This window comes from Armigeres subalbatus, chromosome 3 (assembly GCF_024139115.2).
Source record: "Armigeres subalbatus isolate Guangzhou_Male chromosome 3, GZ_Asu_2, whole genome shotgun sequence".
Taxonomy (NCBI): Eukaryota; Metazoa; Arthropoda; class Insecta; order Diptera; family Culicidae; genus Armigeres; species Armigeres subalbatus.
In genome coordinates this window covers 14,272,574-14,298,178 of record NC_085141.1, presented here as the reverse complement: position 1 = coordinate 14,298,178, position 25,605 = coordinate 14,272,574, and the positions used below count along the sequence as shown (strand labels likewise).

Here is a 25,605-nt window from a genome sequence, read left to right as displayed (position 1 = left end):
CTCTTTGGTAGCATAGGAAATTATAACGACTGATCCGCTTATACTCGTTGTTGAGTCTGACATAGTGGAATTTGAGTGGCAACGTACGGTGTTTCGTGTAACTTCTGAGTGCAACTTTCTTGCACCTTTCCAGCGACCGGAGAGCATTCGTCATCCATGAGATCCGAGAGTCAGATCGAACGGACTTTTTTGGGACATGCCTGTCGATGATGTACACCATGATGTGAAAAAAAGTTTCTGCAGCAGAAATAATGTCTACTGGATCGAGAATGTGTTCCTAATCCATATTTGATAGCACTTCAGTAATACTGCGATGGTCCGTCTTATAGAAATCGTACGACACCACGGCTAACCCCCCAGCCGAAATCACGCATAACATTATCTTCGACGGCAATCACTAGAGGGCGGTGATGAGCAACATCCTTAACTAAGGGTGCAGGAGCCAAACAGATGGAAGGTGCCGTAGTACGACCACTCACGAAGCAGAGGTCCCAGAGAGCCATTATTCTCGTTAACCTCGACATTGATTTGAGATAACGTTGCGATACTGTACTGCCGCTAACCGCAAGTCAGACTTATCTGGATATGGCGCCCATATACAGATAAGTCTGACTTGCGGTTAGCGGCAGTGTAGTTATCCAGAAGTTTAACGGCACCTGCGTGGAACGTAAAGCTTTCAAGATCCGGACGGAAGAAGCCGCTGTGAATAGGAGCCCATGCAATGCTCTTAAGGTTGAAATCGCCCAAAATCACAACCTCATCACAAGGCGCGGCCATATATGAAGCACAAAGAGATCGGCAGTGTGTGTCAATGAGATCCAAGTCGCGAGTCCGATCCGGAGGGATTTACACAGCCCAGAAGAATAGTTGCCTGTCACCAAGCTGAATAACAACCCATACTTGCTCAACGATGTTCCAAGAATCGTCCTCGACCATTTTTGCTTTCAAGCTGGAGTTAACTGCAACAAGTACACCACCTCCGGTAGTTTTCCGCTATTCGCCGTGTTGCGATCGCAGCGAAAAACTTCGTAGCCGGCTCCAAAAACGTAGCTCGAAATAGTTCGAGAATCAAGCCCGGTTTCAGTAAACACTATGACGTCGTAGTTCTGATCTAGAACAGAACAACAAGGTCGGTAATTCCTCCAACGTTCTGATAGTAGATGGATATGTCGGACTGCACGTGGCGAGGAGCGGATGAAGCACTGCAAATCGGAAAACTATCAGGCAGAGAAAAATTCATTAGCTGAGAGTACTTGCCGACATAAGGAGTTCGGAAGACCCCATTTCCTGACCCAAGCACAGGACCGAGACGTCTGCTGGTCGCTGGCAGGAATGGCACGACTGAGTTGGGAGGAGTAGGGGCTTCATCAGAGCTTGCGGCATGAGTGCGTCCTGGGAGCGTATGATAAAGACGCATTCTACGCGCAGCGGGAACATGAGTACGACAGCTGCCCAAGCCACGACGTCAAAATCATCATAGGAGATTTGAACGCTCAGGTTGGCCAAGAGGAGGAGTTTAGACCGACTATTGGGAAGTTCAGTGCTCACTGGCTGACGAACGAAAACGGCCTACGACTAATTGATTTCGCCGCCTCCAAGAATATGGCACCTACTTCCAACACAGCCTTCCGTATCGGTACACCTGGAGACAGAATCACAAATCGATCACGTCCTGATTGATGGACGGCACTTCTCCGACATTATCGACGTCAGGACATATTGTGGCGCTAACATCGACTCTGACCACTATCTGGTGATGGTTAAAGTGCGTCCAAAACTATCCATCATCAACAATGTTCGGTACCGACGACCGCCGTGGTACGACCAAGAGCGATTGAAGCAATCTGATGTCGCCACTGCATACGCGCAGCATCTCGAGGCAGCGTTGCCGAAAGAGGGTGAGCTCCATGGGGCCCCTCTTGAGCACTGCTGGAGTACAGTCAAAGCAGCGGAGAACAACGTCGGGTATATGGGACGAAGTCGACGGAACGATTGGTTCGACGAAGAGTGCAGATTCTGGAGGAGTCAAAAATCTGGGACAAAATCTGGGAAACTGAACAGCTACCGGTGGAGTGGAAGGAAGGGGTTATATGCCCCATCTACAAGAAAGGCGACAAGCTGGAGTGTGAGAACTTTCCAGCGATCACCATCCTTAATGCCGCCTACAAAGTGATATCCCAGATAATCTTCTGGCGTCTGTCACCATTAGTGAATGAGTGCGTGGGAAGTTATCAAGCCTGTCCCAATGCACCATCTGTTCATTGATTTCAAGGCGGCATACAACAGTATAGACCGCGTAGAGCTATGGAAAATTATGGACGAGTACAGCTTCCCTGGGAAGCTCACCAGACTGATCAAAGAAACAACGGTGGATGGTGTGCAAAACTGTGTAAAGATTTCGGGCGAACACTCCAGTTAGTTCGAATCACGCCGGGGACTAAGACAAGGTGATGGGCTTTCGTGCCTGTTGTTCAACATTGCGCTAGAAGGTGTCATGCGGAGAGCCGAGTGTAACAGCCGGGGTACGATTTTCAACAGATCCAGTCAATTTATTTGTTTCGCGGATGACTTGGACATTGTCGACCGAACATTTGCAAAGGTGGCAGAACTGTATACCCGTCTGAAAACGCGAAGCAACAAAAGTTGGACTGGAAAGCCTGGAAAGCAGTGTTACAGGGATACCTTCGAGGTGGTCTACCTCGAAACCTTGCTGACGTCTGATAACAATGTTAGTCGTGAAATATGAAGGCGCATCATTTGTGGAAGTCGGGCCTACCACGGGCTTTTTACAAAAGGCTCAACGCAAACAAGAGTGCTTTGAGAGATACAATAAGGATTCGCTCGACGTCATTTGGAATTTGCAGAGTGCATCGCAGAAACACTTTCAAAGTCAACTAGCCGAGGACGTCCACAAAAACATTTTGATGAACTTATTGATAGAAGTATTTAGTTTTCTAAGCTCTTGACAGCTCTGAAAATTAAAACACTGAAGGCAATGCACTAGACGAATTGATGGATGATGTTGAGCAACTGGATGATGATTTTGCTCTTGATGAAAATGAAGAAAATGAGTAGAATTTCTTGTGAATTTGATTCAGTTTTATGAGAAAATTAATAAATCAAAATTAATAAGACAATTCATCAATGAAAAATTATATTTTATTTTGTAGTATATTTATCCTTGCAAATGGAGTCAAATCATCAACTTAGTTAAAGATGTTGATATGTCTTCATTAGCATTAGCATTAAGCATTTCGCACAAATTCGTAGGTGGTACAAGCCAACACTATTGTACGAGAGTAGCTTCACTTTCATCCGTTACCACAGATAATGATTTGGGACTAATCACTACCTCTTAGATGGAAGCAAGGCACTTTCCAATAGTCGAGATCTGTCCTGGCCACGTCCTTGCGAATGCTGAGGAAGGGGAAGGATGGTTAGTTGGACACCTACTTAAGAAAGATGCAGAGAACTCTACGACCTCTCATAGGTGCCACGGGAGGTTTTAAGATTGTGTGGAAGGCTATAACAGTAGGAATCGTTTTGGTAGAGAACGTGAAACACAGAAAGAACTAAGATAGAAATACAAAGTAGGAAATGGACGAGCCTGGAATTTAACCCACGACCTCCTGCTTATAAAGCAGAAGCGGTAGCCACTAGACCACCAAGCTCGTCAGTTAAAGATGTTGATATGCCTTCAGTAAAAATAATGAAAAAAATTTAAAGAATAATACTTTCGACCAAGGATGTTAACGATCATTCAGTAATTTGCGTTCGATCATTTAGTAGTTTGTCAATAACACATTCCAGAAGCTGAATTTCAAAATATGTTGTATGGTGGACTTCTAGTGCAAAGGTTTTTATACAAGTCTGCCTAATGGTTTGTTGTTTGAATTCCACTAGTAACGGAGTTATAGCTAAAGTTTCAGTAACTTAGACTAAATGATAACAAAATCCCAATAATTTAGTTTAAGTTACTGCAACTAGCGCTCTAACTCCGTTATTAGTTGAATTCTCATAACGAACCATTAGGCAAAGTTGTAGAAAATCCTTCGCACTAGAAGTCCACCATACAATATATTTTGAAATTCAGCTTCTGAAATGTGTTATTGACAAACTACTAAATGATCGAACGCAAATTACTGAATGATCGTTGACGTCCTTGCTTTCGACTAGTTTGAATGATTTATTTGTACAGAAAAAATATTTCCAGGAGTGGGGCAGATAAGTTTGTGTGGGGGAGGGATGGGGTTTGGTAGACAAATATTTCTCGCTTAACTTTTCAAAAGGACCTAAGTAACATTTTTCTCATGAATTAATTTGGTTACTGCAATCAACAGCTTTCATGTTTTTCTGTTGATTGCGCTATTCAAATTAATTCATGAAAAAAATGTTACTTAGGTCCTTATGAAAAGTTAAGCGAGATTTCTTTACCAAAATACCTGATTGATAAAACAATACTCTTATACAACATATTTAAAAACCCTGATTGATCCATCTAGCGGTGTTTGTGCCTTTCTCGTGCATTAGATATACTAAAAAAAATAGTGACAATTTCTTAGTGTGTTTTTTTTGTATATAAATCGTATTTTGGCCATAACTTTTAATCCCATAGCCCTATCAGGTCAATTTTTAATAGGAAACAATGGGACTGGATTCCCCGTCAAATGCAACTTATTGCAAACAAATCGGATCAAGATAAGTGCCTAAAAGTTGAGTAAGTTTTGTGTTGCGCACATATATACAAACATGCACACACATACACACAGACAGATATCAGCTCAATTTGTCGAGCTGAGTCGATTTGTATATAAGACTATGGGTCTCCGGACCTTCTATTACAAAATCGTCTAGGAAAGTGAATATATAGCCTTTTCATTACACCTTTGTGTACGAGAAAGGCAAAAATGGTGGTGAAGGTTGTCAGATCTTGGTTAGGAGGGGGAGACTTCCACCTCAATTTCTCCTATATAAACTTATGCACAGCAACCTTATTCTAGTTTTGATTTGCATTTGAACTGCCCCTAAAATTGAAAACAAACGTTCAAGTTTATTGTTTATTGTAGCTCATTAAATACTAGATACACCTTCCGGATGCGATGAAAATACATAAATATGACTATTTTTATGCTAAACTTACTAGAATACTATAAAAAATGCGGAAAAACCAAAAAATATTTTCGGCCATCACTTTGTATGAGGCCGCCCTATAGTGGGACGAGTCTAGTAACCTCTTCTGGGTCACGTCATCGTTTTGTAGAAAAAATATTTATCACTGCTTCTTTAAAAAAGTGTATCAAGCATATTTTAGTTACATTATGCTAGATTTATACACTTTTTAGCAGCCACTTAAGCAGGCAGGCTGTGCAAGAGTTTTTTTTCCATTTTGAACGAAAAATCCAGAGAAATCTCTTACGTCATAAGTGTACGGTCCCTTATGAGGGTGTCGCAGAGTCTGGGGAAATCTGAGGAAGCACGAGGCTTGCAGACAAGAAGTTTTCTAATAAATGTCTGAATCTGATGTTTGGTTTTCTGATGATTATCACAAATAACAAATAAGTCAAAATTAAATTATTATGCAATCCAAATTAAAGCCATTCCGTGTAAAAAATTGTGCCATTCTCGGGATTCGTGACAACTTGCTAACGTTGGTACTACCAGACTTGATGTTAAATGTACGCTAATAATCAAAACCAAACATCCACTGTATCACGGTTATCATATTAAGTTTTTATTAGCGGTATGGTCCGATTTTATTCCAATTCGCTGGCTGGCAGCAAGACTGGTGGAGAGATGTAAGAAATTTTTTGGTTTAACAATCACGTTCCGATAATTAGCAGTAATTTGCATATTAAAAATCTGCTGAGTCAGTATTTCTAACCAAGAGCCATTATGTTTTTGTACCGTCTTTAAAAAATCGGAGATACCTGAAACCTATAGAACGAAAGGCAAATGGTCAATAATATAACAGCAGAAATTATTTGTGTACACGTCAATCCGATTTCAACCGGATCAGATCCTAAAAATAGCCGCACCGATTCGCGAATCATCATTCAGTGATGCACTGGTCTTTTCATATCTCAATCGTTCCCGTTCATTTGCCGTAACTGCATGTTCAAGGATAAACTTTATGTAAGCTCCGTCAATGGCCAGAGAAACAACTGGTAGGGTAGTGTACAATCTCGGTCACAACCCTTTTATTCCAAAAATTTGAATTGAATTGTGTATCGAATTATCAAGAATTTTCTCGCTCCAAAATGAAACCAAAAATTAACCAATGTTTAGGGACTCTAGTGACCCCTGGTGAAAGAATTTTTGGAAAAAAAATGGGACGTGCCTTTAAAATCCAAGACCGAAGTTTACATGGAAAATTAGAGATGTTCAACCTGGGGCCTTCCTTAGTAAGATGCGCGGCTACAAAGAAACAACACAAAACAGATAGACAACATAGAACAAATTACCGTTTTCAAAATCAACTCACTGTGTATCAACAGTACTAACAACCGACGAACGGGAAGGCCCGTATACCCAAGGTGAAAGAAAACGACAGCAAAGCATGCGCTGCTGTTCTGTCTCATGCTCGTTGTTCAGTAAAGCTTGACTTCCACCAGTAGGTTCGCTAGTGTTCTAAAATCGAAGATGGACCACATTTCAAAGCAATGATGCATATATGTTATGTGGAAACAACATGCTGAAAGTGGCAGGGTTCGATTCCCAGTTCGGTCTAGACATTTTTTGGGTTGGAAATTATCTCAAAATCACTGGACATAAAAGTATCATCGTGATAGCCTCATAATATACGAATGCAAAAATGACAACTTGGCTTAGAAACCTCGTTGTTAATAACTGTGGAAGTGTTTAATGAACACAAAACAGCAAGGCGGTAATGTCCCAGTGCGGGATGTAATTCCGCAAGATAGGCTTTTATTGGTATGCAAATATCACCACTTTGTGCAATTGGGCGAAAGTTATGAACCAAGAACAAAAGGGTGCCGACAACCGATCATTAATTCTCCTACCCTATCATTAAACAAGATAACGGAATATGAAGGATAGTTCAAAAGGAAGAAATTAAAGCCAATGTTAACAGCTCGAGTTTAAAAATAGATACATAACCCCAAGATAAACATATAACCACCCACAACGAGGGATTAAACTTGGACAAAACCACTAAAACGTAGTAAACAAACGTGTCCCACAATAAACCGAGTCGATGTAACCAGCATTATTTACCAACCCGTCGCAGTTCGATCGATACCCCGTCGAACTGCTGGACGATTACGAATGAACTGCACAATTGTACGTTACATACAGATCCATGCTGCGATGCGTTGCATTATTTTGCGGCATGTGAAACTTTAAGGACGTTTAGGTTGAACTCGACGCGTGCCACCAGTTGCCTGGTTGTTCAATTAATACATAAACACAAATATTTCATTCACGTATTGCATGGCGATACACGATAAACAATGTGGCCGGGCATATTTCTAGCACACGTCCGGATCTCCGACAATAATGGTTGTTAGATTCGGAGCGTTCTTTCCGGCGAAAACCCCAGGACGTGCTAAATTTCTGCGTAAACAATTGACATGCACCATGCCTTTTATGTTTCCCTAAACCGCAACAATTAAATTAGCACCTGTCGATGGGTACGGATCGGTAAGTGTGAAAATCGTCAACATTTTTTTAGTAAAATTTCGAAAACAAGATAGCTATACCGTCATATACTTCGATCACATGTCACAAATTGTATAACCGAATACAAAATTGTTTAACATAAGCTATCATAAATAAATGGAAGAAAGGATTAGAGAGCCTTCAGTACGTTAGAATTGTTAGACCAATGATCAAAATATTGCTGATTAGCAATTTATCGCTCATGGTTTTAGAGGTTTATTAAAACTTGAACATTATATTATTTTCATGATCTTTTTTTTTATTATTCATTTCTTTATTTGGTAGGCACTCTGTGTTTCTTAACCGCTACTGTGCCGTGATCTACTGTGGTATTCTGCTGTACAGAATCCACACAGAATCTATTTTTAGACATTCGTTGTTGTTATCATTGCCGGGTCCATCTCATCGTGAGTCCATTGTGTCCCTTTTGTCCGTATCGTGTATCCAATTGCTCGTTGCATTGTTCGGTTGCCGTTTATCCGGGTACGTTGGAGGAATGCCTCCGAGAAGAACAATTTGTCAGTCGTCATCGGGCAGCCGTGTCGGTAAGACGCGCACCCCAAAACGCCACCGTTTGGGCTGCACCTCAGGCGACTGACAAGGGCTTGGTGGAGGGGCTGGGAATGACCATCCGCTTATAAGGCGAACGTGTAGCCAACTACGCTACGGGACCCCCCTATTTTCATGATCTATTTCCACGTAAACTTTTCCTATGATAGGTAAAAACTTTTTGAAAAATGTTTGCCATTTATAAAAAACAAAATACATATAACCAGTCCATTACGGTCTAAACCAAGATGAATACACTACTTTTTTACTTACTCATGGGTCCTGTACACCACCGGTGGTGCAAAGAGCTGACTTGAAAGATCTCCATCCTGAGCGATGTCCAGCTATCAATTTAACCTGTTGCCAGGTTAGATTTCGGTTTCTTTTATTTCTTTATTGAGACTTCGCCTCTGCTGCGATGTCCCGCTGGGTTCCAGTCTAATGCTTGTTCACAGATTTCGTTTCCGCCACTACGTAGAGTGTGGCCGACCCAGCCCACTGATACACACCATGTTTCACTAGCGCACAGATTTCACGTAAGAGTTGAAAATTTGTATTTTGGTGCGTCCACTTATCTGTCTGTTTTTCCAGATATTTCTTAAACTCGCAAAGGCAGCCCTTGCTTTCTTGATCCGTGCATCTATGTCGATCTCGGTACCACCGTCTGACGCCATTTGGCAATACACTACTAGGTGTTCCAATTTGCCAAATTCATTTTTTTTATTCTTTATTAAAAAAAAAATCGAAGAGAAGAACGCGGTGGTGAAAAATTCATTTTCAGTGCAAAACGTAAACAAACTCGCTGGCTCGTGCATTTGGCAGATTGGAACACCTGGCGGTATATTCATCTTGGTCTAAACTAAAAAATTATTAAGCTCTTGCTTTCATGCCTTCATCTTCCACTAAGTCGAGTCAAGTACGAGACATTGAAAACGGTCTTACAGTTGAGGTTGACATACGTATCTGTAAGATTACAAAGTGGTGGAATTAAATGGAATAGAATGACAGGGGTAAGACAATTTGGTATCGAATTAGTTTTCAGTAGCAGAAACAAAAACATTATTTGGGAGTTGATTAATTAATATTGAGCGTCTTAGGGGAAAATGTTACAAGGTTAAAATATTTCACTATTCCAATTACTTCCGCTATATTCATTTTGTATCAACAGATACGTATTTCGATTTCTACTTGAAAACTTCTTCAGTGTTTTGTTATAACAAAACCTTCATTATTTGGAAGAATACAAAACCCTATTGACGTCTCCCTTGGGAAAATCTGGAAGTCCCCCACTGTGATAAAATCTACATAGGACAGACAAACAGCAGACGGCAACACGAGGTTCAAAGAACATTTGGCAGAAGTCACAAAAGCAACCAAAGATACTGAAAAAGGTTTTATTTATCGTTTCAAATCTCAAGTTGCTGAACAGTAGCCCTATCTTCTGAACATCTGTGCTGACTGCTGAATCTTCCTCAGAATCTTCAGCAACTCCGATACTATTGGTTTTCAATCAATCGATAAAGGACAATACGTTCCCGCGTTGGACTCTCTAGTCTGCAAAACTACTGTTTGCTGACGATCTCAAAATCTTCTGAGTGATATTAGCCTGCGTTGCTGTGCAGACGGACATTGATGAACTTATGCGTTGGTGCGATGAAAATGGGATGGGCATCAACTTCAAGCAGTACAATATGATCACTTTATGCCGAGGCTTATCTTCAATTACCTTCGCCTATCCCATCGCTGGATGGTACCAACTTGGGAGTCGTAACGGATCCTAGACTGCGCTTCAGTGAGCGTATTTCTATTATTACTGCCAAGGCTTTGGCAGTTCTCAGATTCATTCATCGTAATGCATACGCGGTTTCTCAAGTCATTCGTATTGTACGTATTCAAAAATCAAAGATTACTAAAGGTAACATATCAACTCTCAGACAAATCCAAAATCGATTAAATTTGACGTAGCCGAAAGCTTAGAAATTTACAAACTAAAATAATTAAATGTTACTAAACAAACATCAAGGAAACGGATTTACCTGACAACATTACAAACAAATTTAAAATAATGGAAATAAATCGAAGAATTGTAAAACCATATAATTGTGTAAACTTTCTCCAAGACGCTCAAAAAATAATTAATCATAAATAAAGAAGTTCCATTGACGAGTAGCAATACGGGTCAGAGGGAAAGAGAAATGATCTGGCGGCCCCTCTAATAATTGAATATACTTTGCTTTTGTATTAATATTTGTATGACTCTTAAAATCAACGTTTGTTTATAGTATCCAGCTACAACCGGCGTGCTGCCTCTCGGATGCAACAAAACAGTAAGTACTTATCGAACTCTTCACCACAAAAATATGAAAGTTGAGGAGGTGGTGGTGGTAACACAAACTGGTGTCTCATTTGAACTAAATCGTAACAATTTTAATACTCCATCAACTGGATCTTATTGCGCGTTCCAAATTATGAGGGAGGCATGTTTTACCACATTTGAATATCGAAAATTATTTTTTTTGTTTTAAAGCAAACTATGGCTGAAATCCCATGGTGATCAAATTTTTAACATCAGTAAACATGTATTTGGATCTCAACCTTTTATTCTGTGTACGGGTTGGTGATTTATTTCATAATACGATCTTTCGAGAATTTAAAATATGGACCATATAAAGTACACACTTTCCTTTCGAAAACTCCGCGTTGGTCTTCCACGAGCATCGTCCAAGTCTCGTGTCCGTAGCGAAATACCGGTCTGTTAAGCGTTTTGAAGGTAGTCACTTTGGTACGGCGGCGAACTCTATCAGACACTCTTGCGGAGTCCAACGTATGTGCGGTTTCTACCCACCATGCGTCTCTGAATGTTCTGCTGGTATCAATTCCGGCAGTCACCAGTGAGCCCAAGTACACGAATTCTTCGACCACCACGATTTCGTCACCACCGATACAAACTCGTGGTGGGTGGCTTACGTTGTCTTCTCTTGAACCTCGTTCTATCATGTACTTCATCTTCGACGTGTTGATGGCTAGTCTAAACCGGTTAGCTTCACCCTTCAGTCTGGTGTAGGCTTCTTCCATCTTCTCAAAGTTACCTACCTGGATACCTGGTTGGCTACAGCGTCGATACATCTATGCCTGCGTATTGTTGAGCTCCATAATCGTCGGTCATGGGCGATGTTCTTTCAGTTTCGCCTAACGTTTAGGGTCCCCAGGTCCGATTGCATCGCGTGCTGCCAACGTGTTCGTGGCCTTCCACGAAATCGCCGGCCTCTATCTAGTATCTGGTTCATTAAAGGGCTACTGGTAGAATCAGAATTGTATATAGAGCAAATTTCCTTTCCGTCGCATGTAGCGAGACCTAATCGGGTTACATAATCCGTAGAAGGTCCTATTCGTCATTGTCACATGAAGTGGTGCGAATTCTCAATCTCAGTGACTGAAATTTGTAGGATATTGATACCATTGCCTCTTCACACTCACTTCGTAGCAGTGAAAACTGAAGGTTAGCAGCAACAATCAAAGATAAAGTAAACAAGCCCGCAGTGACAGTCCATTCAGTTCACTCGCTACTGCGTGAATGTGACGGCCCTATATAAATGCATGAGTGAATACTATCACTAGAAAGACAAAGACAGGAAATTTGTGCCGAATGATCATCAGCTTCAGCCCGCTGTTGGCAAACCGAGTTGGCTAAGCTACTCCTGCTTTGTCTTTCTGACTGAAAGGCACCGTCATAGGCAAAGAGGAGCAGAGAAAAATACAAAACAAAAGAATCACACTCAGCAGGCATTGTTGATAAATTGCACCACTGGTCACAAGCGTTCCAAGGTAAACAAATTCTTCAACAACTTTAAACACATCCCCATCAAGGTTGACACTTCGTCTGCAATCCGAATACACCTAGGTTTTTTACGCGGTTGGAATTCATTAATTTCTTGCTTAACCTGAATTTTCACAGCTTTTTAAATACCCCCTGAATTTTCTTTGATTTTTTTGTGAAATTTTTTGAGTTCAGAAGGGTGATCCCTCTGTAATTGGCATACATACTCTAGTCTGTGCCCTTTCTTATAGATTGGTCATATGACGCTATCCAACCAGCCGGCAGGCAGTTCTTCATTCCCCTATATTGTCTGAATAAAGTAGTGGATCATTTGATGCAGCTGCTCACTTCCGTGTTTGAGAATCTCGACCGGGATTTCGTCCTTTCCAGCAGCTCCACTGTTTTTCAGCTCGTTTAGAGCCTTCTAGAGCTTGACCGTCGCCGACTATGTCCATCCTGCTCCTTAATACACCTTCATTTTCACCATTCAACAAATCTTCGAAGTGCTCCTTTCACCTGGCTGCCTCCATAGTCTTGTCTGTCAGAAAATTCCCCTCTCGGTCATTGCACATGGCGGACACTGACGCAGTCTTATACCGCGCGCCATTGACAGTTGCGTGAAACCTCCGCCTATCGTTTCTATCTTTATTCTCTTGCGTTTCAGCTATCACACTCTCTTCCTGTTGCCTTTTTCTTCTGTTGTGAATTCGTTTGTCTTCTGCCCTTGCTTCAATGTACCGCTCTCTGTTGAAACGGGTACGAGCCACTAGAATTCGACTCCTAGCAACATTTTCCTCGTTCGACACTCGCTAGCACTCCTCATCGAACCAACCATTTCGTTGGCGCCGCTGAGCAGTGCCTAACACTTCCTGCGCTGTTGTAGTCACAGCTTCTTGGACATTTTCTTACAATCTGTTGACGTCGGTGGCATCTCTTATACGCTCGTCCAGCTTCTGGTGGTACTGTTCAGCAACTCCTTCGACTGACAACCGTTGGATATTGAAACGCATCGTTCAGTTGTTTCGTGAATTCATGACGCTGGAAAGTCAGGCCCGATTTTTTTTTTCAACTACAAGCTAGTGATCCGCGTCAATGTTCGGGCCTCTGAAGGACCTTATATCTATAAAATCCGAGAAATATCGTACGTCGATCAGCACGCGTGGTCTTTTTTTGAGCCAGTTGCGAAGTAGGTACTGCTGATTGCCATCCCTCTAACAGCAGCAAAGGATACAAGTCGCAGACCATTATCATTGGTAGCGGAATACAGGCTTTCCGTACCAATGACAGGGCGAAAGAAACTTTCTTTTCCTTTCTGCGTATTTGCATCCCCGATGAAAATCTTTACATCGTGTGTTGGGCAATCTCCGTAGGCCTTGTCAAGGCTCTCATAGAACTCATCCTCACGTCATCAGACTTATCGTTTGTTGGAGCATAGACGCTGATCAGGCTATAGTTGAAAAATTTGCCCTTCAGTCTCAGCACGCAAATGCGGTCGAATAACACGTTTTATCTCCTTCCCGATCATCATGAAGCCAACTCCACGATCTGCTCTGTCACCGCAGCTATAGTAGATTTAGTACTTGAATGAAGTGTTAGCTATGGGATCCACCGCCCGGAATTCACGTTCTCCAGTTCTAGGCCACCGTATTTCCCGGATTTCTGCCACACTCACGCCGACCTTCTGCAGCTCACGAGCCAGCAGCACAACAAGTGTGGGTTCATTCAAAGTTCTCACGTTCCAAGATCCGACTTTCCAATCGTTTTCCCTTTTTCGTTGCCGGGTCTGTTGCCGTTGAATCAATCCGTTCGCTCTATTTTTGCCTTTCTTGGTAACTGTAGAATCTCCGGTAGACTACCTTACCAGGGCTGTGCTACTCAAATCGCGATGAAGGGGCTTCTCCATGCTGACACGATGCAGCATGGTGTGCAGAGTTTTGCTTAGAGTCTCTCGTTGGCGCTCGGACGACGATCAGCCGCCCTTAAAAAATAATAAACATAGTCCCATGAGGGAATGTAAAACTGCGCCATTGCCGATGACAACATTGTCCTCTCTTGTACTGCAACAAGATAGGACAATGATCGCCTGCCGCGCATTTCGAGCGTCTTGTACATGACACATTAATCCACGATAAGTATAGTTGATTCAATATAGCAGTTTTTATCTTTGCTGTCAATCTGTTTTTTCAAAACATTTTTTTCTGAACATTTTAAAATTCTTTTGTGTTCGAATCTCATCGCACCTCTAAATTTTTGTGAATGGGTTGTAAAAAATATCCGGAGAAGAAACGGAAAAAAGAATTTGAAGGCGCAAAATTAAAATATCCAGCAAGCCGGTGCTCTATCGGATGATAACCCGTCGCTTTACCCCGAAAAAATATTGTGTGAGAATCAATGTTGTGGTGAATCATTATCAGACGATAATGATAGCAAATTCCATGTGAAAACTTTTCGAGTTGTCGAGTTGTCGTCGGAGTCGGTTTTGTACTCAAATTATGATAAACACAGAATTTTCATTCAAACATTAATCTTTAGTAATATCAGCTAATTGTTAACAGTCCCATTATATCTTCTATTTGGCGTTATGATTTCATGATAGTAAGGGAAGATCCATTAATTACGTAACGCTAAAATTGGGCATTTTCCACCCCCCCCCCCCCCTATGTCACACTTTTTGTTTGAAACATAGGCAGAACACAAACCGGCACCACTGAAATGTGGATGAATCGAGTTCAACGGGACAATGGGATACAATATTTTACTTAGCCTGTTTGCTGCCTACTCTCCCGAGTAGGGAGGTTTTTTAGGTGACGGCGACTCTGCTGCTGTTTGTCGTCACCGTAATGCTTTCAGGAAAAAAAATAACTTTACTTTCTCACGAGACTGCGATAGCTTTGCTAAAACAGCTCGCTTCCAAAAGTCGGTTGGACAATCACCTTGTGACCCAACTTATCACTCGCGTAGGGAACTTAAAGATATAAAAACGACCCTCCGCTCCGCTTGAGGGAAAAAAAAACTCTACGGGATCAAAGCGCGCCACGTGATGAGACACGGAAGATAGTACGTCCGGCTCGTCCAAAAACACGACAAGGAATGATTTTGCAATAGGTTAATTGCACGTGATCGGTCACTTGGCGCGGAATGACCCATATAGCGTCTTAACATGGATCTAACATGGATACAACTAGCTCATATTCTATATCTCAAGATTCAAGAGCAATGATACCGCTGGAAACTCACTCAGTTAACCGATTATTCTTCACGTGGATGATGATTATATTCAAACTGTATCAAATTTGGTGATCCCACGGAAATTTCGGAAATAATGAACAACTATAATAATAAGTAGTTTTATCGCATTTAATCCTCTTCTACTAATCATTCAACAATACTCTACATTTTGGTATCCACACTATCTTTGCTTCCCTTAAAAGCCGGATTTTCCTGCCCCATGTGCCCTGTGCTCAGCATGTTCAAACTACCCGAATTCTGTCTAGTCCTTCGTATACCCATGGCCATCATATGGGCGTCTCTTTGCTGCACGTGTTGCTCCAGCTGTCTCAGATTATGCTGGCTGGCTGAGGTGTTTGAGATTGGTTCAGCTTCGAAGTTAGAATCGTCGGCATCATCCTCATAGTTTGGAGCTTCTTGTCGCTTACGGAGCATTTCTTCGAATTTGATGTTGCTGTCCCAGGTTGTAACATCGAATCCCTCGATCGTTACTGGTTTGCCAAGCCTAGAGCTACGGGAATATCGCTTATTTTTGGGCAATTGTTCACTATTGGACACCTTTCGTGGTTTAACTTCTATGGCCGGCGCAGCAGTATTGCTCACCTTGCGCTTCGTATTCTCTATAACAGCGGTTCTCAACCTGGGGTACATGTACCCCTGGAGGTACCTTCGCTGGGCCCAGGGGGTACCTCGGACAAAAATGCGTAATGGCGGATGAATTACATTTTTTATCAAAACTTATTGATAAAGTTTTGATAATTTTGTTTTTTATTTTATTTAAAAACTTTGTCTCGTACGTGATATGCGCGATTAGTAAATCATGGCCTATTGAATCCTGCCCTCCACAACCAGTACAATGAATGAGCATGACAAAACATCAAAAGGGCAAAACCTCGAACGAACAAATTTTAAAAATCTTCTATGCAATCTACCTGATCAAAACAGAATGTTGAATAATATTTTAAGCATATAATTCTTGATTAATATCTAGAGAGTACAGATTTGGATGCTTCCATTCAAAAGGCTTGAAAGGCCCTTTAGGAGGTTCGAATTTGTTCCTTCAAGAGACTGTGAAGCGTCCATTCAAGATACTCCTATGTCTCCTTAAAGTGGATAAAAAGCCGCCGTTCAAGAGGCTCGGAAGGCTTAAAAGTGTTTATTCAAGATACTCCGAAGCCTCCTTTTGGGGGTTCAAAAGCTGCCATTCAATAGGCACGGAAGAATCCTTTCCAGAATCTTGGAAGCCTCCTTTCAAGAGCTCGAAAACCTCCCATCAAGATGCTTGGAATTCGGAAGCCTCCTTTCAAGTGGCTCGGAAGCCTTCCATAAAATGGCTCGTAAGGTATTTCAAGAGGCTCGGAAGCCTCCTTTCAAGAGGCTCGGAAGCCTCCTTTCAAGAGGCTCGGAAGCCTCCTTTCAAGAGGCTCGGAAGCCTTCTTTCAAGCCTCCTTTCAAGCCTCCTTTCAAGAGGCTCGGAAGCCTCCTTTCAAGAGGCTCGGAAGCCTCCTTTCAAGAGGCTCGGAAGCCTCCCTTTCAAGAGGCTCAGGAAGCCTCCTTTCAAGAGGCCTCAGAGCCTCCTTTCAAGAGGCTCAGAAGCCTCCTTTCAAGAGGCCTGGAAGCCTCCTTTCAAGCTCAGAAGCCTCCTTTCAAGAGGCTCAGAGCCTCCTTTCAAGAGGCTCAGAGCCTCCTTTCAAGAGGCTCAAGCCTCCTTTCAAGAGGCTCAGAGCCTCCTTTCAAGAGGCTCAGGAAGCCTCCTTTCAAGAGGCTAGGAAGCCTCCTTTCAAGAGGCTCAGAAGCCTCCTTTCAAGAGGCCTCAAGCCTCCTTTCAAGAGGCCTGGAAGCCTCCTATCAAGAGGCTCAGGCTTCCTTTCAAGAGGCTTGGAAGCCTCCTTTCAAGAGGTTCGGAAGTCTCCTTTCAAGAGGCTCGGAAGCCTCCTTTCAAGAGGCTCGGAAGCGTCCTGTCAAGAGGCTTGGAAGCCTCCTGTCAAGAGGCTTGGAAGCCTCCTGTCAAGAGGCTTGGAAGCCTCCTGTCAAGAGGCTTGGAAGCCTCCTGTCAAGAGGCTTGGAAGCCTCCTGTCAAGAGGCTTGGAAGCCTCCTGTCAAGAGGCTTGGAAGCCTCCTGTCAAAAGGCTTGGAAGCCTCCTATCAAGAGGCTTGGAAGCCTTCTTTCAAGAGGCTTGGAGACCTTCTTTCAAGAGGCTCGGAAGCCTTCTGTCAAGAGGCTTGGAAGCCTCCTATCAAGAGGCTTGGAAGGCTTCTTTCAAGAGGCTTGGAAGCCTTCTGTCAAGAGGCTTGGAAGCCTTCTGTCAAGAGGCTTGGAAGCCTCCTTTCAAGAGGCTTGGAAGCCTCCTTTCAAGAGGCTTGGAAGCCTCCTTTCAAGAGGCTTGGAAGCCTCCTTTCAAGTTGCCCGGAGGCCTTCTTTCAAGAGACTTGGAAGCCTTCTTTCAAGAGGCTTGAAACCTTATTTCAAGAGGCTCGGAAGCCTCCTTTCAAGAGAAATGGAAGCTTTCTTCCAAAAGGCTTGGAAACCTCCTTTCAAGAGGCTCGAAAGCCTCGTTTCAAGAGGCTCGGAAGCCTACTACCCTCGAAGGGATTTAGAAGACTTCTTTCAAGAGGCTTGGAACCCTCTCTTCGAGGCTTGGAAGCATATTTTCAAGCAGCTCAAAGGCGTCCTTTCAAGATGTTCGAAAGCCTCTTTTTAAGTAGCTCAAAAACCTTCTTTTAAGAGACTCGGAAGCCTTTCTTCAAGAGGCTCGGAAGGTTCTCTCGGAAGAGGCGCGGAATCCTAGTTTGAAAAGGCTCGGAAGCCTGCAATAGTTAAAAGAAGCTCTGTAAGATGTATAATGTTCGATGTATAAACTTAAATTGAAATGGGAAGTTTCAAACAAAATTAAAATTTCAGAAAAGTTTATGGAGAGCCATAATTCCGTTAGTTTTCAGGTCCATTTTTCATATATCTTAAGAGTAACGATTATTTTCATTTACAGCAAAAAAACATAGGGGGTACCTCAATGCAAAAGTTAAAAGGGGTACCTCTCAAGAAAAAGGTTGAGAACCGCTGCTCTATAACACTAATACTTTTACCCAGAGTGTAAAATAATCGAAATTTTTTAGTGAAGTCCATTTTTCTTCATTTGTCAATTCACTTCCGACACATTCATAGTCGGCTCTGGACAGTCAATATTCATTTGAATATTAGTCATTGAATATTTATGCACATTTTACAAATTGATAAATTATCTGAAATCTGAACACGTTTCAAATGAGTAAAGTGATTTATCACACAGGACTGAATCCGATTTTGATCTGCGAGGCACTTTCAGCGGTAAACATCAACGTAAACAATGATAATTATGTTTTTTTTCTGCACATAGTAAACACACTCAGTGACAGTCGAATGAATGATTTCGTGGAGTAGTCGTCTGACTATGTCATTCTATGTTTTGAATATTCATGCGATGTTTGTCAAAATTCGGACCGAAGTTGCTTCATGAAGATGAATATTTTAAGCTCTGCTTTTACCGTACTTTTTGTACCGTTGTGTGCCACTAAGTTCCGATGGCTCTTCAATTTGTGGAGTTTTAACGGCTTTTAATCTCGGGGGTACAACCAAAACTGGCTGTTGTGTATCTGAAGAGGCAGATGGCGTTATGGGTGTTTTACTAGCCGATATTTTTCTGTAGTTCTCCATAATTGCGGCAGCAGGTGTTTCACTCAGAGCATACGATTGAGCCGATTTGTTTGAAGAACAAGTAGATATTTTTCTTGACGTATTTGATGTGTCAGATAACCGGCGAGTTTGAGCCATGTGAGAAGTTTTGCGAATTCGTCCCAGATCATCTTTTAAGGGATGAGATCTTGGCGGAAGTGGTGGTGGCGCAATTGCTGTAGGCGATATCGAAATCCTTGGTTTAGGTTTTGGCGGGGCTTCCAAGTCCAAGTCAAAATGAATGCTATCTTTTCGTTTCTTCGAAAAATATTGCTCTATTTCCATAAGGCTTTTGCCTTCCGTCTCCGGAAGGATCTTGTATAGAATGGCGGTACCAATGAAGGTAATGGCGGAGTACATCCAGAAAGTTCCTGGTAAGGTTAATGTGGCTAACATTCGTAGAAAAAGCTTATTTGCGAGGAATCCAAAAATATAGCCAGTTCCGCCGGAAATGCCGGATGCTCCGCTACGTATTGACGGAGCAAACAGTTCACCAATTAACATCCATGGGATCATTCGTATTCCCATATGTGTTAGGAAAGCACTTCCCAATAGGAGCGTTAAAGGTAACCATAGATATTTATTTTCGTTGGCATTTGGAATTTGGACTAGAACATCTCTGGGGAACACAGTTCGGACATATTCTCCGTAACGAATGTCCTTCCTCAACGGTATCGACTTCTTGTCGGCCTTAAAGGCCACCTTACACCTCGGGAATTTGGTCCGCGGATTTTTTCCCCATGCATTTTTGCATATGCGATGTTTTCGGGATTTGGGCACGGAAAATCAAAATCCCGGCCCCCTTTAAAATACACGGGGGCAAAAATCCGGCGGAAAATTTTCCCGAGGTGTAAGGTAGCCTTTAACGTTGAGGTCGTGCCAAAGTGATGAACGCAGCGGCGTTTTGACAGTTAACCTATGTATTGTCTATCCAAACGCGCTACTGCGCTCACCATTCTGACTGGGCCACTAGAGGAAACTCTAATTGCGCTAAAATCTTGTGATGATCTGACAATGAATCTTACAATTCTGTATAAATTAGAAATATAAGATTTGATTACAATGCTTGTATTAAAACTTCCAAATTTGTTATAGGGGAGGACGGGGCAAGATCGCCACCCGGGGCAAGAAAAGCATCCCCTAATTTTACCGCTATTGTGAATTTTTTTTCACAAAATAACCCCACATACTGTTAAACTATAGCTCAACAAAGACTTGACACTGAAAAAATATTACAAAAATAAAATCATTTTAAAATCCAGATGCATTAGCAAAAGTTGGTGAGAACTTGGATTTTCTTACAAGGAAACAGCATTAGAAAATAAAGTTTTTAAAACCATAAACATTTTTTAATGAAAATCTTGATCATCTTCTTCTTCTCTTATATATAAAAATGAAATGGTCTGTGTTCGTATCCGCATAACTCGAAAACGGCTAGATGGATTTTTTTAATTTCTTCAGCAGAAACATTCGTTATAGTTTCCGACGGGTTTATATGATATTTCCTAATGTGAAAATCACGGGTAAGATGGAGTAAATCGTGAAGAACTAAAATTAAGAATCGTATGGTAATTTCGCATGGGAAGTTCACAACGCGTGTTTTCGCCTACTATGCAGAACAACGTCTGCCGGGTCGACTAGTTACGTATATTATATGTCTACAAAGGGGCCTCCTTAGCCGTGCGGTAAGACGCGCGGCTACAAAGCAAGACCATGCTGAAGGTGGCTGGGTTCGATTTCTGGTGCCGGTCTAGGCAATTTTCGAATTGGAAATTGTCTCGACTTGGTAACCTGGCTTAGAAACCTCGCAGTTAATAACTGTGGAAGTACTTAATGAACACTAAGCTGCGAGGCGGCTCTGTCCCAGTGTGGGGATGTAATGCCAATAAGAAGAAGAAGAAGAAGAAGAATGTCTACAAATAATATTTTAGGGACATTTAAAATATTCACAGTGCAATATTTGACCATGCTTGAAAAGATTTAAATAACTTAACTTAAATGGGATGGGACAAGATGAGCACCCCATGTTGAAACAATCAAATAATACACAAAATACTAAAACTCTATACGACCTATGAAGGAAGTCAACCTAAATTATCAATTAATTTTGTTTTTCATTTTGCAGAATAACCAACAATCCAGAACTTTGTGATACATTCACCAACTACAAAGAGTTATCCAAGAAGAGCCACGATAGAAAGTACAATGATTTCCATGAGCTACAAGCAAACTTCAAGGAACTGCAGGTCAAGGATAAGTCAAAAACCAAACAAATGATGAGCAAGGGTAATCGTAAAAAGAAAAGAAAGAAGCAAAAGCTAAATTTCGAGGGAGAGACATTCAAAGATCCGGATCCATACCAGCTGGCAGTCCGCAAAACAAAGTATGGAAATCAGAAGAATAAATTCGTGTTTGAAGGAGAGAAGTTCGCAGATCCGGATCCGCACGGTTTGGCCATTCGGAAGAGCTCAGTTAGCAGCTTTGACGATAAGTATGTTCTGGACGAATATATGTCACAGTTGCACCATGCACATCCAGGCGTCGTTAACGGTAGTATGGACAATTTTAACAAGGATATTTACATCGGAAAGCTAGATTACGACGAGGACAACGAAGATAGCTCCCTAGATGATGCTCAGGAAAGTTGTTACAATGCGTCAGCATTGGCACAGTTCCTGGCAGTAGGTGTGAAAAATGTGTTACTGCTAGGATATGGAATGAGTCTGGGTTTCCCAACGATCGTCATTCCAGCGATTCAAGGAGGTGAAGGTCGTGAACCCAGTATGGAAGAAGGATTCACTCTCAACAAAGATGAGATATCGTGGCTTAGTTCAATAAATCTCATTTGTGTTCCATTGGGTTGTGTGTTTTCTGGAATGCTGAGTCAGCCCATAGGAAGACGTAGAGCTATGCAAGTATGTGCTTTAATAAGATCTGTATTACGTGAATGATTACACAAATTATTTCAGTTAGTAAACATCCCAGTGTTCATTTCCTGGATACTGTTTCACCTAGCACAGGACGCCCATTTCCTGTATTGCGGTCTAGCTCTTAGCGGTTTCAGCGGTGGTTTAGGCGAAGCACCGGTAAATATATTTTCAATGACACGTGCATTGACTTTATTTGAATTATTAAGTGTCTTATATGTTGAAAGGTTCTTACATATGTAGCTGAAATCACCCAACCTCGGTACCGTGGTATGCTGGCAGCAAGTGGATCTACTTTCGTAATACTTGGTGTTCTAATAGAATTTTTCATGGGCAGTTTCCTACGGTGGCGAACCGTGGCTTTATGCAGTGCTTGTGTGCCGGTAGTCTCATTCATTCTGCTTTTCTTCGTGCCCGAAAGTCCCGTTTGGTTAGCACAGAAGAACAAACCGAAGCGTGCCCGCAAAGCACTGGCCTGGTTGCGAGGTTGGGTTCCGGAGGAACAGATAGAGCAAGAATACACCGAACTTTTGAATCACATGGAACAAACTGCTAAGCAGCAGAAGCATCTATCAGCTGCCAAAAAGTTACAACTATACACCAGTAAACCATTCTTGAAACCGTTTGCTGTTATCAGTCTTTGCTTCTTTATTGGGCATTTCTCCGGGATGACAACACTGCAAACATATGCCGTGCAGGTAAGCATTTACTAACGCTTAGGAATTTATTCAATTAGTATTACGGAATATTTTTTAGATAAAGAGTCTATATTGCAGAAAAATGTTGTGTGTTGTAAATTGAAGGTTTTTGGCTTTTTCTAACATCAAAGTTGTCATTTAACTTCAGTTAGTCAGCTTTTATATGTCAATCCTCATTCTTCCATCGAATTTCACGTAACATGTTGCATTCGACAGGGGGTGGTTCGGTTGCTGATCACTATTGAATTTGATTACGATCGGACATTGTGTTCAAAAGTTATCAAGAAAATGATGCAGGGTTGGGGTCTTTGATAAATGCGAGAAAGACAGTACTGCCCATGATTTCATAGTTGACGTATCAACCATTCAAAATTTCAGCGAATTTGACTTATTACGCGTTTATTAGGATAATTCAACCGCTGCAACAACGATACGATGCTTGTTCCAATCCTTATCTAAGTGCTTGCGGGTTGAAAAGTTTTGAGTTTGCGATGTTTGTCCACCGACATGAGTGAAGCTTTTTAACTGTTGTGCGTTTTCTTGCACACACATACATTGAACAGATATTGTAATAACTAAGATTATCGCATCAACTTAGTATTTCAACTTATATGAACATGCAATAATGTAAACATGCAAATAACTTCAACATCGTTAAAGCGACGAACCCCCTCCTACTTTGTAACCAAATAATCTCGGAGATTGTAGCGGTCGAGAACTGCAAATGCAACACATGAGCATAGGGAAAACTTTTTTTTTATTTTGACGTTCAGTGTTTTTACTAACAACTTTCCTAACTTCTATATTACAGATATTCCACACCCTAAAAGCTCCCATCGATAAGTACTATGCAACAATACTACTGGGAGTAGCTGAACTACTCGGGACTTTGTTTTGCATGGGACTCGTACATTACAGTGGAAAACGTCCGTTAGTATTTGTATCTTCGATAGGATGCGGCATCTGTTTCTTCTCGGTGGCCAGTTACGCCTACTTTCTGCACATGATTCCTGGGCCTTCAGTGAACAACGTTGTAGCAAATGTTTCAGCAATCAAAACGGACGTCCGCGTGATACCTCTTAATCACACAGAAATTCTGTCGATCGGCCAAATCGACAGTTTGGCAGATTTCGTACAAAATACTACTAAGGAGTTACCATACACGAACTTTAACATAACTAGCGATACAGCGTACGATAATCTAAATTTCAACCCTTTGTACGTGAACGGTTCCTATGACGATACCGTTGAGAAAGACATCCGTTACGGAGAATATGTCCGAACTGTGTTCCCCAGAGATGTTCTAGTCCAAATTCCAAATGCCAACGAAAATAAATATCTATGGTTACCTTTAACGCTCCTATTGGGAAGCGCTTTCCTAACCCATATGGGAATACGAATGATCCCATGGATGTTAATTGGTGAACTGTTTGCTCCGTCAATACGTAGCGGAGCATCCGGAATTTCCGGCGGAACAGGCTATATCTTTGGATTCCTCGCAAATAAGCTTTTTCTACGAATGTTAGCCACATTAACCTTACCAGGAACTTTCTGGATGTACTCCGCCATTACCTTCATTGGTACCGCCATTTTATACAAGATCCTTCCGGAGACGGAAGGCAAAAGCCTTATGGAAATAGAGCAATATTTTTCGAAGAAACGAAAAGATAGCATTCATTTTGATTTGGACTTGGAAGCCCCGCCAAAACCTAAACCAAGGATTTCGATATCGCCTACAGCAATTGCGCCACCACCACTTCCGCCAAGATCTCATCCATTAAAAGATGATCTGGGACGAATTCGCAAGACTTCTCACATGGCTCAAACTCGCAGGTTATCTGACACATCAAATACGTCAAGAAAAATATCTACTTGTTCTTCAAACAAATCGGCTCAATCGTATGCTCTGAGTGAAACACCTGCTGCCGCAATTATGGAGAACTATAGAAAAATATCGGCTAGTAAAACCCCTATAACGCCATCTGCTTCTTCAGATACCCAACAGCCAGTTTTGGTTGTACCCCCGAGATTAAAAGCCGTTAAAACTCCACAAATTGAAGAGCCATCGGAACTTAGTGGCACACAACGGTACAAAAAGTACGGTAAAAGTATTAGCGTTATAGAGAATACGAAGCGCAAGGTGAGCAATACAGCTGCGCCGGCCATAGAAGTTAAACCACGAAAGGTATCCAATAGTGAACAATTGCCCAAAAATAAGCGATATTCCCGTAGCTCTAGGCTTGGCAAACCAGTAACGATCGAGGGATTCGATGTTACAACCTGGGACAGCAACATCAAATTCGAAGAAATGCTCCGTAAGCGACAAGAAGCTCCAAATTATGAGGATGATGCCGACGATTCTAACTTCGAAGCTGAACCAATCTCAAACACCTCAGCCAGCCAGCATGATCTGAGACAGCTGGAGCAACACGTGCAGCAAAGAGACGCCCATATGATGGCCATGGGTATACGCAGGACTAGACAGAACTCGGGTAGTTTGAACATGCTGAGCACAGGGCACATGGGGCAGGAAAATCCGGCTTTTAAGGGAAGCAAAGATAGTGTGGATACCAAAATGTAGAGTATTGTTGAATGACTAGTAGAAGAGGATTAAATGCGATAAAACTACTTATTATTATAGTTGTTCATTATCTCCGAAATTTCCGTGGGATCACCAAATTTGATACAGTTTGAACATAATCATCATCCATGTGAAGAATAATCGGTTAACTGAGTGAGTTTCCAGCATTACTTCTGCGGGACCATTGCTCTTGAATCTTGATATATAGAATATGAGCTAGTTGTATAGATCCATGTTAAAACGCTATATTAGGATGTTCTGGTTTTGGGGTACGCGTTAAGCCTCAAACACAATGTCAGCGGAATGTCGATGGAAACGGCAAATTTAACAGAAGATATATGGGCTAACTGTGAAATTTGTCGTTTTTGTCGCCGTTCCGCTGACATTGTGTTTGGGGCTTTAGACATAAAATGTGACCA

At 41.9% G+C, this 25,605-nt stretch overlaps 1 protein-coding gene across 2 annotated transcripts in view; it reads left to right on the top strand.

Moving 5' to 3' along the window:
- LOC134226618 (uncharacterized) overlaps nt 1-25,220 on the top strand; it is a 31,457-nt gene extending 6,237 nt beyond the window's left edge. Inside the window, exons 2-6 of one of the 2 annotated variants that reach the window (XM_062707505.1) lie at nt 10,509-10,553; nt 21,106-21,895; nt 21,950-22,066; nt 22,135-22,605; nt 23,417-25,220. In XM_062707505.1, coding sequence (XP_062563489.1) covers nt 10,509-10,553; nt 21,106-21,895; nt 21,950-22,066; nt 22,135-22,605; nt 23,417-25,186 — 3,193 coding nt within the window. In that variant the 3' untranslated portion in view covers nt 25,187-25,220. The remainder of the gene's footprint in view (nt 1-10,508; nt 10,554-21,105; nt 21,896-21,949; nt 22,067-22,134; nt 22,606-23,416) is intronic. The other variant, XM_062707506.1, reaches the window with a different exon arrangement.
- Nucleotides 25,221-25,605: the final 385 nt, after the last annotated feature.